Source organism: Botryllus schlosseri, chromosome 3 (genome assembly GCF_051294905.1).
Source record: "Botryllus schlosseri isolate E-star chromosome 3, Bs_hap1, whole genome shotgun sequence".
NCBI classification, from domain to species: domain Eukaryota; kingdom Metazoa; phylum Chordata; class Ascidiacea; order Stolidobranchia; family Styelidae; genus Botryllus; species Botryllus schlosseri.
In genome coordinates this window covers 8,989,762-9,006,252 of record NC_137238.1, presented here as the reverse complement: position 1 = coordinate 9,006,252, position 16,491 = coordinate 8,989,762, and the positions used below count along the sequence as shown (strand labels likewise).

At 41.6% G+C, this 16,491-nt stretch overlaps 1 protein-coding gene and 2 long non-coding RNA genes across 3 annotated transcripts in view; 2 read left to right on the top strand and 1 right to left on the bottom strand.

Moving 5' to 3' along the window:
• The window catches only part of LOC145434891 (uncharacterized), a 75,522-nt gene extending 60,033 nt beyond the window's left edge, over window positions 1-15,489 (bottom strand). The window contains exon 1 of the long non-coding RNA XR_013913620.1: window positions 14,852-15,489. This is a non-coding gene — a long non-coding RNA (uncharacterized LOC145434891). The remainder of the gene's footprint in view (window positions 1-14,851) is intronic.
• LOC145435729 (uncharacterized) lies at window positions 2,124-4,923 on the top strand. Its single transcript, XR_013913980.1, has 3 exons — window positions 2,124-2,270; window positions 2,545-2,695; window positions 4,394-4,923. It is a non-coding gene; the product is annotated as an uncharacterized LOC145435729 (long non-coding RNA).
• LOC145435373 (uncharacterized) lies at window positions 11,951-13,448 on the top strand. The gene is made up of 5 exons (XM_080312649.1): window positions 11,951-12,301; window positions 12,361-12,634; window positions 12,696-13,077; window positions 13,136-13,297; window positions 13,357-13,448. The coding sequence occupies exons 2-5, from the start codon at window positions 12,602-12,604 to the stop codon at window positions 13,446-13,448; spliced, it is 669 nt and encodes a 222-aa protein (XP_080168775.1). The 5' UTR covers window positions 11,951-12,301; window positions 12,361-12,601.
• Window positions 15,490-16,491: the final 1,002 nt, after the last annotated feature.

Sequence of the window (16,491 nt, the reverse complement as noted above, 5' to 3'; positions counted from 1 at the left end):
TGTTGTACGTTTAGGAATATGATTATCGATGCGTGACTTCTAGAATATATCGGCGATTCAAATTTACGTCATCGCGCGTGACAAAGATTTGACTCGCAACAGGTAGCAGCCAGGCATAGTTCGCTCTTTCTGTATGGTAAATGCCGTAAATATATAGGAATTGTGACTGAATGAGGTAGCGGGTAAAAGGTATATATGCAGTAGCATATAGCTTATGGGGTATTTCGAATTGCCTGTAGTATATGACGCCTAGAGCTGTTTGACTTTCTTCAAACCAGGCGTAGACATAACTGTAGAAAAGTCTCAACGTTTCCAGGTTAGAATTATAGAGCTAAACCGTTTTTTCCGAATTAGATTACAATTATATTACTGGCATTTCGCTCTAATTTAGTGAAATTAGACCACTAGAATTATCTAGTTGTCCAAGTCGCTTCAAACATCTGAATTACCGGTAGGCCTACCTTCTATACCTATATCATAATATTTATGCTTGAATTTTCTAGGCCTATAAGTCATATAGATACATACCTGTAGAACACTGATTCGTCGGTTACCTGCCTTGGTACTGGCATCCTGATTTTATAAAAGTTGGTGCAAGAATGGACATTTTCAACTTGATGTTGATTAATGGAGCTAAATTTGATATTTGAATGCAATTATACCTCGAATCCAGTGACAAGATTATTAATCGTTGAAACCAAACGCAGCTTGTTTATGTTGGCCCAGATAATTTCGCTAGCCAGTCCATATTGATAGAATATGGTCACAGTAAGATAATATTTTGGGCTATTTTACATGAACTTTACAACATTTGATTTGATATGTCCGGTAAAACATTTGTTATTCTGCTTTCGAATAAGACCTAAATTGCTGGTTTCAATGTTAACTGTGTTTGTCAAAGGCTGTAAAGGTAATTTCTTTTCCATGTTAGATGTTTGTTTGTTTGTGGTGTTCATGGTGGTGGTTCGACTACACTGGTCATTTTACACCAGGCCGGTTCTTCTTCTTATTATTCCGTATCTGCCCGATTACCAGTGAACTCGGCACTTGGTGAATTCGGCCGCACAAACTCGGCACTTGGTGAATTCGGCCGTGGTAGATCTCGTAGCGGTACCGGTCACCATGATTGGTTACTGGACTGTTTTCTGGTGAACTTGGCACTTTGAGTGGTTGGCAATGTTGTACGGGGGTCAGGGCATGCGTAGATTACACAGTCACGGCGTGATTAGATCACAGATTGCGTAACCGCGGGGAAATAACGCAACACTCTTCACTTGGTGAACTCGGCCCTTGGAGGAATTGGCACTAGAACACCTTCGCATTAGAAATGCATTTAAATGAATGAACAGAATCAAAAATGAAATTTGAACGTGTCGTGGCTCGCGGTAGATCTCGTAATCTTGGGATCCTTCAACCCTGTTATCGAGACACCCTAACCCTGAGTGGAATCGTCTCTCCAAAGGCAAAAAATAGTTATTTTGACGTGATCATGCGAAACATTTGTTGATGAGGAACACTGGCTTGTGATCGATAAACGAAGAAGCGCCGCTTGATGTTCCACAGCTTCGATCTCACATACAACGACAAGATCCATCTTCTCAAAACTTGCACGACACAGGCCCGTCACTCGCGCCATCGATTCCAAGCAGACCGCGCGTGGTCGGTATATGAGCGCTGCGTCATTTCCTGCGGCTACGCAATCCGTGATCTAATCACGCCGTGACTGCGTGATCTACGGCTGCCCTGACATCCTTACAAGATTGACGAATCACTTGATAATACTATTATTAGTTTGATAATTCATATTAATAGCCGAATTCACCAAGTGCCGAGTTAATCGGCAACCATCTGCCCACTTATAGCACGGCCCACTCCTAGGCTTTTTAAGACATGGCTATGCGGATCAGATGGCGAGGAGGAGCCTAGATAAACGGCCAACACTTCGGTAGGAATTATGGAGTCGACGTGTCAGGCTCGAACCCGCAATTCATTGGTGTTTAGCTATAATGGAACGTACAACTACGTTACCTCGCCATACCTTGTAAAATGGGATCGTAGCCTTTAACATTTCGTGTGGCAATTGACTTTTGTGTGGAAAATTGTGTTCGTTTTAGAACTTATCCGAAACTTTTATTCCACCATAGATTGTATATGATAAAACGATATCGGAATTGATCCTAGAAGAATTCCAAAGCCACTCGCCACAAAGGAGGATTTAAAGAAGTTTGATGACATATTGAATGAAAGCAAAAGCCTTTGCAAGATATGTGGTATGTTGAATCTGTTTTGTTATTTTTAAATACTTTGTTGTGCCGATAGCAGACGGTATATATAAACGTGCCGATAGCAGACGGTATATATAAACGTAAGATGTGGAAACTATCAAGGTGTTATGTTTATTATTTTTAGAAATTCAGTCAGTCAAAGTGGACAATCGTATTGCTTGGATTATATTTAGGCTTATTTTAGCATCTTTGAGATGCAACTCTGAGCGTGGACGGTCATGAACAGTCAACTAATTCTGTTCCTATATTGACATATCAGACATTTGCACTCGTACCGTTGGCGGCGACAATATTGGTCAGTCAGCAAGAAGCATCATGATGAAGGTTGCCAGTCTGGTGTAATTATAGCAGAGTCGGAAAGAATGGGAAATACACTTTCATCAACCTCCATTTGAACAAGATCACATATAGTAAGAGACATTCATGATATGCTGCAAATGTGACTGTGTTCTTTGTCTAGTCACCCCACTCATGTAACTATTGAGGCTTCATGCCAGGGTTGTAACCAAGTCACAAGGCTCCGGGTCGCAAGTCAATTTCACTTTTATAGTTTTGACTCGAGTCATTTTCAATTCACCACCGAGTCAAGTCCAAGTCAGCGAGCAGAGGGCCGAGTCCGAGTTATGGTATTATGACTCGAGCCAGAGTATAATTCATTGTGTTAGCTGCTTAGTTTCCAATTTAGGTCTTGTTAAACCAACTTATTATATTTTTTTGTGATATCGAGTGGGTCGCATTTATAATATACGAATTTTCCTTACTTTTAGCAGTTTCTGGCAGCATTTTCAAATACCAGTATCAATAGGCAAAATCCCAATAGCGATTTGCTGTACTATTCTTTGAAATAATCATGAAATGTCGGTCTTGGCCGTCTGAGTCTCAAGTCATGCGCAATGAGTCGAGTCATTTCCGTACTTTGAGAAGATGACCTGAGTCAAGTCGAGTCAACAGAAAATCGTGACTCGAGTCTTACAACCCTGCTTCATGCAATGAGCATTTACTTTGAAGATAAATAGTAATTAAATAACTGGTTGGTGGTACAAAATTTTAATACTGCTTTCAAAAGTACCTTCATAATAAACGTTATTGAAACCCGAAGAACTTTTTGCGCGCCAATTAAAGAGCTACCGGCACGATAAAGGAAGCAAAACAGAGTTGAATTCAAAATCAGATGGAGAATTATGACGCATTAATGTCGAAATGTTAGAAATAACATCAATGGAGCCAGAGCACAGCAACAATGCAGTGTATAACAACGGCCGCGTAAAACAGTATGACAGCGTGACACAATTCTTTATTTATTTATTATTATTATAGTGGTGCCCACCGTAAATACTATTTTATTCAAGTCCAAATTTTTCGATGGCAATAACTCCGCTTCCACTTGTTTGAATCGAACCAAATTTGATGAACATCGTTTCTATACATAACCTAACACTTTCATGGGGTGAACAGAAAATTTTCAAATTTTTTCTATTAATTTTTATATAATAAATATAAACTTTCTTTTCCTGTAGCAATGCGGCTACTGGTTGGAATTGAACCAAATTTGGTGTGTAGGCTTGAATTAGGTAACCTAACAATTTTATCAAGTAGCCAGAACGATTTCAGAAAAGATCTAACAATTTTATCAAGTAGCCAGAACGATTTGAGAAAAAAAGTCATTGTTTTAAGAGCCCTAATGTCCATGTCAGAGAAACGTTTTAGGGTAGGCCTACTCGCATGTCTCGCAGCGTTCTCTACATAATTGTTAATTGCGATACAAACTGTACTTGTATTGGTAAAGCCATCCTACTTCGAATTGTAAAATGTTGGGAGTCTTGATATCAAATTTTTGAAAGGTGCACTTTGAGAAGATTTCGGAATCTGTCAAATTATACAAAAAAATTTAGCAATTTTTTTGACATATTTCATCTATTTGGGACTCGATCAACGTAAAAGAATTAGTAATTATTTTATACAATATATTGTATTTGTAGTTGAAGTATAGTAATAATTCTTATGGTTACCGCACTTGTAACGATTCACGGCCATAACTGGAATAATTAGAATGATGTAACTTTCAAATTGTCATGCATTTTGCAACAACATTGTTCTCAATTTTCAAGGTGCTGACCATTGGAGGAAGAATCACCATTAAGCCGGGAATTCACGATCCGTAAACGCGGCCGACTGTTTCTCTCCTGAAGCGGAAGCGACAGAGAAGAGGAACGAAGAAAAAAAAGGAGCAGAAATAGCAAGAGTGTGACAAGTCGCGTCCGTTTGCTTTAATGCGTATTTCCATCCGCGTAGCGCGTAGTAGTAGGTGGGAAAACTAATGGGCGTTTGGTTAGCGGTTATATAAGGTTGACTCCAGCGCTGTATTTGCTAAATGTTGCGGTGAAATAGGGGTGGTGTCATTTGGTATCAATATTGAATAGTAAAAGACCATTTGTTAGTGGTCATGGATCTGTTCGGCCAGTATTCAGTAATTTCTGATGGTCACTTCCCGGCTTCTGTTCTCTAACCCCTCATGATTGTTATTTTGCTTCTAGTAAGACTGTCGATTCTAATGTTTTATCATTTGTCGGAGGTTTCGCTCGCTTTATTTACAACGTTTTGCTCTCTGCTAGGTCAATTACTTCCCTGGCTGAGTATCGCTACAGCCTAAGAAACTGCACCAATTCTCATTTTAATGTCTTGCTGGTTATCTTGCTGTCAATTCTAATAACTTGTTAATGTCTATACCAGTGCAGCCACTCAAATGTTTTGTTCTCTGTACACAATATTGTTAGGTCTTCAGCTTTCCAGGCAGAGTATCATTCCACTTCCTAGACTTGAGTATATATCTCTCCAACTAGCTGCCAAATAACTGATTCATTTGGATTGTTGAATTGATCATTTTTGACAGAATGTGTTTTCAAAGATTGCTGAAGTAGTCATCGTTGATCTTGATAATCAAGTAGAAGTGGCGATTGAAGCCAGTTCTCTAGTCATATAATAATAAAAAATACAATAAATATAATAAAAAAAACTTGAGTGGAAATAGTCCAGAATCAAATCAATTTTAGTAAGTATGGGCGAAAAAAATGCAGGAGTCATTCGTTACTCGCTACCTCTGCCATTTTCGCAGTACGAATGTCTTAGCTAATAATCGTCATTTTCATTTTATTTCTGCAGGGTGTTGAAAAGAAAACGCCAGAGGGATTATCATCATCAGACGATGAAACCTTCTGATTACTGACTGTTCTCATAGTTTCATTCATTGCTACTCGGCACTACAAGTAATTTCGTTCGTTTCATTTTTTACACCGGCATTATTTACTTGCCAATTCCGTTTTGGAATAAATTACCGCAAATGTGATTAATATGTAGTAGATAATGTGGTGTGTGTGTGTGTACGCAGCCGTGATCAGGTTATGCCCAGTGGTAGAAAACAGGTTATTATATCAGGATATTCTTCTAATGTAGGATCTACATTCTACTCACCATGTTTAAAGGCTGTAGCATCTACATAATATTTACATTATTGAAGGACATGGAAAAGACATTGAATTGAGTCGACACAAAATCCCCCTTTCTACTACCTGCCGAGCTCTAATATCATCTACTATATCGGACTCCGCTTTCTACATCTTTGGTCTGTAATGTGTTTACTGGGTAAGTAGTTATGAAAACGATCCTAATTCGTTCACATGGATTGTAAACGGGTGCAAATTGAGCAATGCGATAGGTGACGAGCTTGATTCATATTGATGCATACCAGCAGGTATCCAATTTTCGATAGCATAAGTATTCGTCCACATCATGGGACAGTGGCGGCTCGTGACAATATCGGGCGGTGGGGCAAGGGCTGCGAGCGACTTTTATCAACATGACGTCACAATGGCGTTTTCCAACGTTAAAAAGTAACTTTAATATGATGGTCACATGAATTTCCCGACAACAGTGATTTTAACGTAGGTGCCGCGAGAGGTTTGCCGGTGAGCCGTGACTTGAAGTGTGGTAACAAATGTTTTATTCATTTTTTTTAATCAAAGGATTATTTTACATAATGTACGTGAACTAAGAATCGTCCCTATGCCACGAATCAATTATCAGGTCATCCTTAGTAGCATGCGTTATGATTTCATGGTAGAGTTAGAGATTACGCAAATCGATAGGCCGTCCGAAAGTGTTTCGTACACGATCCTGGTGTGTTACGACCACTGAGCTGGTGGTTACGAGTTACGAACAGGTGATAGGCAACCAAAGCGGAGGTACCCGGCGTACGATTGGATCAATGGACTGGACGAAATGTCATTACGTAACGAAGTCATTATACCCACGGGTCCGTCCGAATATGTTCAATCATTATTTACGGGCCCTACAACTTCCAAGACACCTCACTCAGCTTTACCGGTAAATCTGAATACATGAGCAGAGAGAGCAGTGGCGGCTCGTGACAATATCGGGTGGTGGGGCAAGGGCTGCGAGCGACTTTTATCAACATGACGTCACAATGGCGTTTTCCAACGTAAAAAAGTAACTTTATGATGGTCACATGAATTTCCCGACAACAGTGATTTCAACGTAGGTGCCGCGAGAGGTTTGCCGGTGAGCCGTGACTTGAAGTGTGGTAACAAATGTTTTATTCATTTATTTTTAATCAAAGGATTATTTTACAAAATGTACGTGAACTAAGAATCGTCCCTATGCCACGAATCAATTATCAGGTCATCCTTAGTAGCATGCGTTATGATTTCATGGTAGAGTTAGAGATTACGCAAATCGATAGGCCGTCCGAAAGTGTTTCGTACACGATCCTGGTGTGTTACGACCACTGAGCTGGTGGTTACGAGTTACGAACAGGTGATAGGCAACCAAAGCGGAGGTACCCGGCGTACGATTGGATCAATGGACTGGACAATTTCTAGACCTTTAATTTTCGCTCTAAAGGCAACTGCGTAAACTAGCCTACGTACGGAGCAAAGATTCAATACGATTCATGTTCGCACTTGACTTGACCAGACTAATTCCAATGACTAGAACTCGAGAGATTGCGTAAGCCTGCTGCAAAGGTCAACGACTTCGGACACATACGCAATTGTTATCTCATAGATTGGGCCTGTCATATTGAATCCAGAACATCAATTTGAATGGTCTTTGAAGAACTAAGGACAGCAGCCTCGGAACTTCGGTCTCGGAACAACATAGTCAGGCCGTGTTATTTTTGGCATATGCCAAAACTGCCAAAAATAGCTTATTTTTGGCATTTTTCAATTTTTATTTTTGGCAGTTTTGGCATCGACCTCTAAATAGATATTTTCAGACTCGAATTAGTCATAAAAACGCTTTATTTGGGTCAGTTTATCAATAGAGACCAAAAATTGTGCAGCATCCACCTATAATCAGTACCAACAAACAATAATAAGAAGAAAAAACTTAGCGGCGATTACATAGGTTAATAAGATCAAACGAAACCACAAAATGTGCAGTATCCATTCGGAATCGGCGCCATTAAGCAAAAAGAATGAGAAGCCTAACAAACACGCTCAACACCTGATCGTTTAAGCCTTTGAATAGACTTAAATTGTTTGCACTGTAACAGTGCTTCCAAACTCAGGTCAGCAAAGTTTCTCCTAAATTAATTTTTCGCCCAACGAATCTGGGAAATATCGGCTTCAACAGCAGCCGTTGAGAGAAAGAATGTTGCCAGTCCTCCACAAAAGGTTTTCAGAGCTTCAAAATTTCGGAGGGCAGAACCGCCTTCCAAGCATCATGAAAAGATATCACTGCGCTACTGCCATCGATCTCATCGCGGAAAGAATTTTCTTCCCGACACTTTTCAAGGAGTTCCCTGTGTTGTCTCTCTACACATTCTATTTTGTAGCGCGACCATCCCATCTCCATCAGTCTACCGATATATTTTAGGAGGACTTTTGTCATGTCGGATGGTTTTAATATTACCAACTCACATGGAAGAGTCCTGGGAAGGTTAGCTTGTTTGAGAACATTAACGCAACAAGGCTGTCTGGCAAAACGAGACTGCAGCTCAGAAATAGCCGGACTGTTTGTTGTGTCACAATGTTCAACTCGATCACAATGCATAAATCGTGGTTAAATTTAGCGGTTCCAGATCCATGAGCAGAATACAATTTATATTTTAGCAATCAGTACAGCGGCAGCTTTCCATTGATACCCGTTTTATCAAATTTAGCGCTCGGCAAGCCGGTCAAAAATGGCCGTAAAATTGCCTTTGGACAAATGGAAAGTATGACGTAAACCAAATGCAGTCAGCCGTTCAATCTCGCTGTGCCCACACCATTTAGGACACCATGCTTTCTCCCCTAATGGATGGGCCGGACCCATAGAGTAAGAAACCTGCCCTTCACACACGCTCTTCTCGCTTGTAATGCGGTCCTGTTAACACAGCACCACGAAAGAAATACACTATTGGCAGGCCGTGTTATTTTGGGCATATGCCAAAAATTAGTTATTTTTGGCAGTTTTGGCATCTGGCTCCTGAAATGCCAAAAATAACACGGCCTGAACATAGTACATTTTGGACTTGAAACTAGAGATTGTGACGCAACACATACGGCTTACTGTCTATAAGTCTGCTGCGAAATAGCCGTTGGAAAATATATTAATCAATAAATACATGAATGAAAGCCGTAAACTTAGTATACTGTTACATGAAATCATCGAGAAGTAGCATTCGCAATCTCATAACCCCATTCCGGCATGGTACACTGTCAAAATCAATACAAACAGACGAACACCGAACTTTGAGTAAAATAGATCGAGGAATAGGCTGATCGAATGATCAGCTGTTAGCCGACATCGAAAATGAAATAGCTATCGCATTTGACAGGGGATTGTAAGCAAATGGTTTGAAGGCCACAATTTCACAGTGAAATGCACATTGGCGAACATAAAATTATGTGAATATTTGAATGCAAACCGAGAAACTTAGTTAGCTGTTTCATGCGATCATCGAGATATACCATTGGAAATATCATCACCGATCTCGTTATGGAACGCAGACTAGATTAGCACAGACAGACACCGGCTTTTGCGTGAGATCCGCAATGATGTGGGTAGGCTAAGTATCAGATCAGCGCGCATCTCTACCATACTCGACCTCGAAAACGAAATAACTGCCTCAATCATTGAGCGTCAACTTTAAGACTTGGCACCGCGTTCGATACTAAAATCAAGACATACCGTGCAAAAGCTCATGACAGATCTAGGTATGGAAACGAAATTACCACCCACATAGTTCAGTGACAAACTTAAAACTTGTTACAGCGGTCAGGGCCAAATGTCATGACCGATCTCGGTATGGAACGTCAAAATCAATGGAGACCAATGCCGGCTTTTGAGTAAAATCTGTTTGCTGTACAATGTACATGATAGATCAGCACACACTGAACTTCGGAAACGAAATTACTACCCTTATCTTTAAGTAGCAAGCCTGAAACTTGGAGCAGTGCTAAATACTACCTTCACGACATATCATACCAAGTTTCAAGAATTATCATGGTGCGAAACACCGTCATAATCGACATATACCAGCAAAGGTCGACTCAACGCATATCATGGTAACCGAGTTCAGATATAGATACGATTGTTACATTACACCTTAAGGGCGACAGGCATAGTTGCCCCACTTGCTCGGCCATTTTACGAATAAGAGAGAGTAAATCACCGTTTCTTTATTGTGCGCGGCTTTGAGAGAATAGATAGTGAAAGCTTGTTATGAGCGCTACCGGGGCAAGCCCCGGCTAGGCATTCACAAAGCGGAAACACAGAAGAGAATTCGATTTTCGCAGAGACTTCGCTATGTATGGGCATTTGTTAGCGAAAGCACAAGAATAATGCGGGTTTCGCTGTGATCTCGGTATATACTGATTGCTGTGCGTCTATAAATGGTTAAATTGTTATTGAACAGAATTTTAGGTGGGGCAATGCCCCAGTTGCCCTATAGGACGAGCCGCCACTGTCATGGGATGAAATTGATAGTATTGATACGGAAATGCGATGCTAATCCTCTGTTTTCTCGAACAGCACGTTTTAGAAAATAGCAGGGTATGGCGCCATTCCCCATATTATAAGGCCCGTACTTCAGTCGATGAGCAATACGGAGAAGTTGTATAGGATACGGTGTAAACACTTTGCGCGATTAGTAAAGCGTTAATAAAAAACATGGTGGACCGTAAAAATGCCATATTGTGTAGCTTTATTTACAGAAATTAAAGGCATTACTACACTTGCTTTTATGCTTCAACATATATGTTATCCAGACAAAAGAACTGATAATAATTATAACTCAAAGTATATGATACTGGGAATTGAAAGTGAAATATAAATACTACTTCTAAAAGTAGAAGATGTATTTCATGTTTTTAGTCCAGAAAGTTTCGAAGGTGGTATGCTAAAACAGCTCTAAAACTAAAAAAAAGTCAGAGTCCACTTTTCCAGATTTGGACACGCCATGGACATGCTAGATTACGATATGACAAGTAAATGCTAGATTGCGAAACATCAGTTTCAAAGGTTATGATGAGCCATATATACTGTGATGAATTATTTGATATGGACGAAGGGCGACAATGTGGTGTGAACGGAACCACGCAAACCCTCAACCTAAATTATATTCACCGATACTTTCGTGAAATCATACTGGTCACTCCGTATCCAGCACCACTTTTTCTTTTCGTTCTAAACCACCTAGGCCTGTTCTACAGGTCGCGTATAGTCCAACAGTGGCGAAAAATCCGGGATTGAAGAGAAAAAAAATTTCGAAAATTTCTCAAAAAACGACGAAGTCCGAAATCCCTATCTCTTAACACAGGGCCGAGATCAAAAAAAGTTAAGGTCCGTCAAATTTTTTTTCGTTCTAAATCAACTGGGGGCGTTCGCCGCCACGTTTAAAGACGCGTGGCGAAGGAATTGCTCGGATCCGACCAAAGGCAAGCCCTCCAGAGCCGGTCAAAGGCCCGATTTTGGTGCGCTTTAACCGGACATATCTCAGCTCCGGTAGAACCGATTCGGATAATTCCCGAATTTGTCTCGTTGCACTGCTTCCAACGATGGGTCGCGTGAGGGTCTGGGCCCCCAACGAGCTGAGCTATACGTCGAAACGTCGTATCTCGGAGTCAACGATTTTTAATAATTTTTTATCGTTTATTGTAGCGATCCTGTTACAATTCGACCCAGGAAAAGAATCAGACTCGACAGATGTCAAATCTGCCATATACAGACCAAAGGTCATAGAACGAGGCATCTTCGGAACGTTCATAAGTGGTCGGTCGACAGAATTAAAGAGTAAGATTGTCGTTGGCGTATTTATAACAACTAGAAGCAAATAAATATGACATGTCGCAGGTCTGCTCGCTCCTTGCGCGAGCCCAGGCAAGACATCAAGCAATGCCGCCCACAGTCTTGGTGTGCTCTCTGTTCGAGATCAGTGGCCACAGCCTATATAGCAACGCACTGGAGGATTACCCATTCGGATAGAATACGTGACGGCTTTGGGGTAGGTTGCGACACCTACAAGGGAAATTTTCAAAAGTTGACCTTCGAGTCCTACTTTTCAAGTGTGAGTAACTCTGATAGTAATGTGTCACTTTGGTTACCGAAACAATGCTGATTCGTTTATTACAGCTACTCTCCAGGTACGAGAGGCATCGCCAAGTGCAATCGCTTGACGAAGCAAACACAAAATTGGTCGTCAGCAAACTGAAATCGGTTTTCAAGAAGTTTGTGGTTGACGAGCCGGAACAATTAGTAACGTATATTTGTAACGCCGATGGAAGACTGTCCGCAAGCACGATTTTCAATACCCTGACGTCGCTAAAGGGATTTCTGCAATTTGCGCGTCTGCAGCATCCGGCGATATCGGAAAAAGTGTCACCGGACAACCAACTGAGAGCGTTACAAATCATTGCCACGTACTCAAGAGCGACCAATATGAGGAGAAAGCGCTAGCATGAGAAACGTTTGTCTCTCGACATGAATATCATCAATAAAAATTGGCCGAATATCAAAAGGTTCGTACTAAAATTAAAATATCGTACAGTTTGAAGTTTAATAGGCGTGTTCTTTTTAGAATGATCAAAAGCGAAACCTTCAAAAGAGACCTTCATCAACCGATAACGGACGAAAACGTGCGCGATTGCTTGGCCGCGACAATAATCCAGGTTGGACTCGGAAGTGGCACGAGATTGTTATATTTCCGTAGAGTGACAGGATATGAGCTTGGCCACGCGGTCCGTTCCGTTGACGATCCGTCGATGTTAGTCGTATAGGTGAACTACAACAAGTGCCCTTCGAATCAGGGTTTGTTAGTAATGGGTCAACAAGACTATGACCGATTCAAACAGGTAGGTGTTACGAAGATATGAACGTGTAATGGAGTGGTCTCAAACCTCTTTTCGAATTCAGATTTGCAAGCAAACAAATCCAGACTTGGATTTGTCGCGAGAGGAGGTCGCGTTGCAAAACTCGAACGGCAAGCCGTTCCGAAATTTGTCGGTTTGTGTCGTCGAATATCTCGGTCGCCACGAAGTCCGCCTAACGTACCAGCATCTCCGTAAAATAGTCGCGACGATGGCGAGTTCGCTAGACGACAAGGGACAATATCATGTCGCGATGTCATCGTTGCACAGTACGGAGGTGGCGACTCAACACTATGACGGGATAGGCAGAACTAAGAGGGCGGCTGCCGGGGCGATTCTGTGCAGCAAAATACTCGGGACGGCCATGTCTAGTACACATGACGACCTATATTCGGATTTGGCCGCGTCAAACGTTCCTCCAAATGAAGGTATGTAAAGTCCTAACAAATTATAACGTCATATATCTGACCGCAACTGTTGATTAAGGATCATTTGAATCACCGACCCCAACCCCGACCACAGTTCAACCAGAGCCGCAAACAAAGGACGATACCACTTTTCACACCGACGATGATTTGCAACCAAACGGAGCTACTTCAGAACGTCTGTTCGCTACGGGCCGGGACACACAGATCGTCACAAATGAGGGTAATCTATTTGCTATTACCGTCCAAATTCCATGTCTATAATCACATTCAAACGCGCAGATAATGACGTCGAGGAACTAGCGAATTCGATATGTAACCGTCAGAGAGGTACCAAGTCCACGTTGACGAATAAGCAGGGCCCACGACCATAGTTTTTTAGTCTATTTTTTCATATCCTCATATCACCTCATAAAATTTTTGCCTCCCATCCCCCCAAAAAATTGCTATGCCCTGGAGTCTGAATGAATGCCTTTGCTAATCAGTGTTTATGTCTTATCTTTACAGGAGGTTTGTTAAAAAAAAAGAAAATAAGAGACACCATATCTTCAGACGACGATCAAGGTGAAGAAGATATGTGTTATTAAGCTTACTGAAATGAAAGTTGTTGTTTTTTCGTTTGAATTTTTTAATAACAGTAATTCAAAGCTATGATTTGTGTGTTCCCGAAATCAGATTTGCCGGCAGTAGTGACAGTCCTGCGGAGCGTTAGAAGTACGTTGAACCGAGGCAATATACAGAGCGTTAGAAGTACGTAGAAACGAGTCGACAAGGCAGGGAGGGTATTTTTACATTCTCGCCGCGCCGTAATAAAGACAGTCTCGCAGAGTGTTGAAAGTACGTTGAAAAGATAGACTATGCACCATCCCGCAGTCCATTGGAAGTACGCTGAAACGAGTCGACAAGGCAGGGTATTTTTACATTCCCGCCACGCCCTAATACAAACGGATTTTCGGCATTCCTGGTCTGTACCAGTATTTGCTGGGCAGAGATGAGCATGGATTGGGATTTGAAAAAACAGGATTTTTGAAATTTTGTCGGATTTGGATTGGATTAGGATAAAAGATTTTTTTCTGAACGGATTAGGATTTGATTTACCGATTTTCTGGGAGATTAATATGTCGTGTGGCGAATGGCGACAAAGTTTATTCAAATCAGTTATTGATGTACTTATAGTACACTTCACTATGGTTCACTCGGTTCAAATGAACATGAGAGGTGCAGCCCTAAGCTCAGTTATCTTAAATCAAGAGAATCCTTGGTTGTGGAAGAAATTTTCCAACCCCTCCCTTGCATAAATTAGCATTTTTTCGGAATTTCAAGTTGGAATCGGATTAGGATTGGACATGGACTTGAATATGAAAAAGTTATGGATTAGGTTTTGGATTTGAAGTTTCGGATTTAGATTGGATTAGGACATCGAAATTCCAAATCCGCTCATCTCTGGTAGTAGCCAAACCAGTACGAGCTCTCGTTCCCATTGTTTATGTCATAACGAAACCACTGAACACGCGGCCACCGCGTCATAATAAGGCATATAGCTATTCGAAACGTTCGCCCGAAAAGCTTCACTTCTCAATTCTCATATACGATATACCAGCACACGATGATAGTCGACACAACATAGGCCTACACAGCAGCGGCAATCACAAAGATTAACAAGGTCCTGGCGTGCTCGCCAAAATTTGTAGCGACCCCGTTACGGCGTATACTCGTAGCAATAACGGGATCGCGGTTGTTACTGGGCTCGGGACCAATGTTCCCTCTAATTTTTCACGACTCTGCGCAAACACGGCAACTTACTGCGCAGGCCCTTGGACAACAGTGCGCAACCAGGCCCCCATAGGGTGATAAAACGAACTTCTGGGGGGCTTCGCAGACCCCCCTCGCCCCATGCGCCTTTTGCCGGTGCTTAACATCGACATTGGGTGCCCATTTATATGGTTACTTCGTCCATACGCGCGAAGCGCGAAAAAATTATATCATTCAAGATTTAATCGGTCAATATGATCGGGAATTGCATATATATTGCTATCAATTTGGGTATAATGACTTCGTTACATGATGCTATTTCGCGACCTCCTATTTGCTATGTCAAAAGATATTGAAATCGCCCAAACCTACTAAACTATAATGACGTTCACGATTTCAAATTGGTATTTCTTTACTGGGAAATAATGTTCCCTCGATATGGCATTTGTTTTGTTGTGGGACTCGGATCGCGAGGACAGGAGTATTTAGCGCCAGCCGTTAGGCGCCTATGGACAATTAAACATATATGTATAATTGTATATAAATCGAAGTTTTCGGTTAGCACAAGGGCAGTCCTTTTCGGCCAAGGTACTCTCGCTGCTGATCGTTCTGGCGCATATTTCGGAGTCGTTTGTTACATAGTCTATAACTTCACATGTCTTGGTGCGTCGTGGCGCGGTAAATGGCCGACGCCCAAGTTCCCATTTCTACAAATGATGTGTATTTTTAATTGGGGAAAGGGTACGCAATAATCAAGATATTTGACAAAAATAAATGGCGCATGGCGCGGAAATTTTTTTGAAAAGTTAAAAAAAAAATACACCATGATTTATGTTAATTCACGAAATAATTTTGGGTCCCCTTTGAGCGCGGTCCCTCCAATTGGGGGGTTCCGGTCCTGAGTAAATCTTACGCAAAGTTTATGCCACGCGGAGAATACTATTCGTTAGTTTCTCGCAGAGTAACTTCGAGCTAGCTCAACTTTGGTAAACAATGTTATTTTGCCATTCCCAGAAAATAATGCGCTATTGAAATGATATCAGTATCGCTCACGCGTACGAGACCATACTAAAAGAAAAAATCTATTTCGTGAGGAGCCCGTGATTGCAAATTCTCATTTATTCACGGAGTGCAATATTTACCCTTGCGGGCCGCACTTGTACCTTCGTTTCAGACTTCAGCGATAACACTATTTGCCCCTGGCAATGTTCCCTCTATTTTTCACGAGTCTGCGCGCCTGCGCGGCCCCTGGACAACAGTGCGCAACGACTAAAAAAAACATCACTTCGGATTTTTTGTGCGCAGCTTAGATTTTCTGTGCGCAGAGACCGTTTCAGCACTGCGCATTTGCGCACGTGCGCAGCTTAGAGGGAACATTGCTCGGGACCTCGTCTCTTCGCGACTGCCGCCTGCTCAAATGACACTTACAATCACAAGTCTATGCGGTTATAATATTATATTGTTACGACACCAGAAACTCATAACAGCGATGCTTATGGACACATATAACGTCACCCAGACGATCTATAACTATCCGCCCAGAGATTCCGACCGGTACATCCAACTCAAGCCTGCAAATACAAGACCAACTACCTACTAAATTTTGTACAGTCGACCAAACCGAGGAAAGCTAGCTCCCCAAAATGATCGGACCTAGCTTTCATT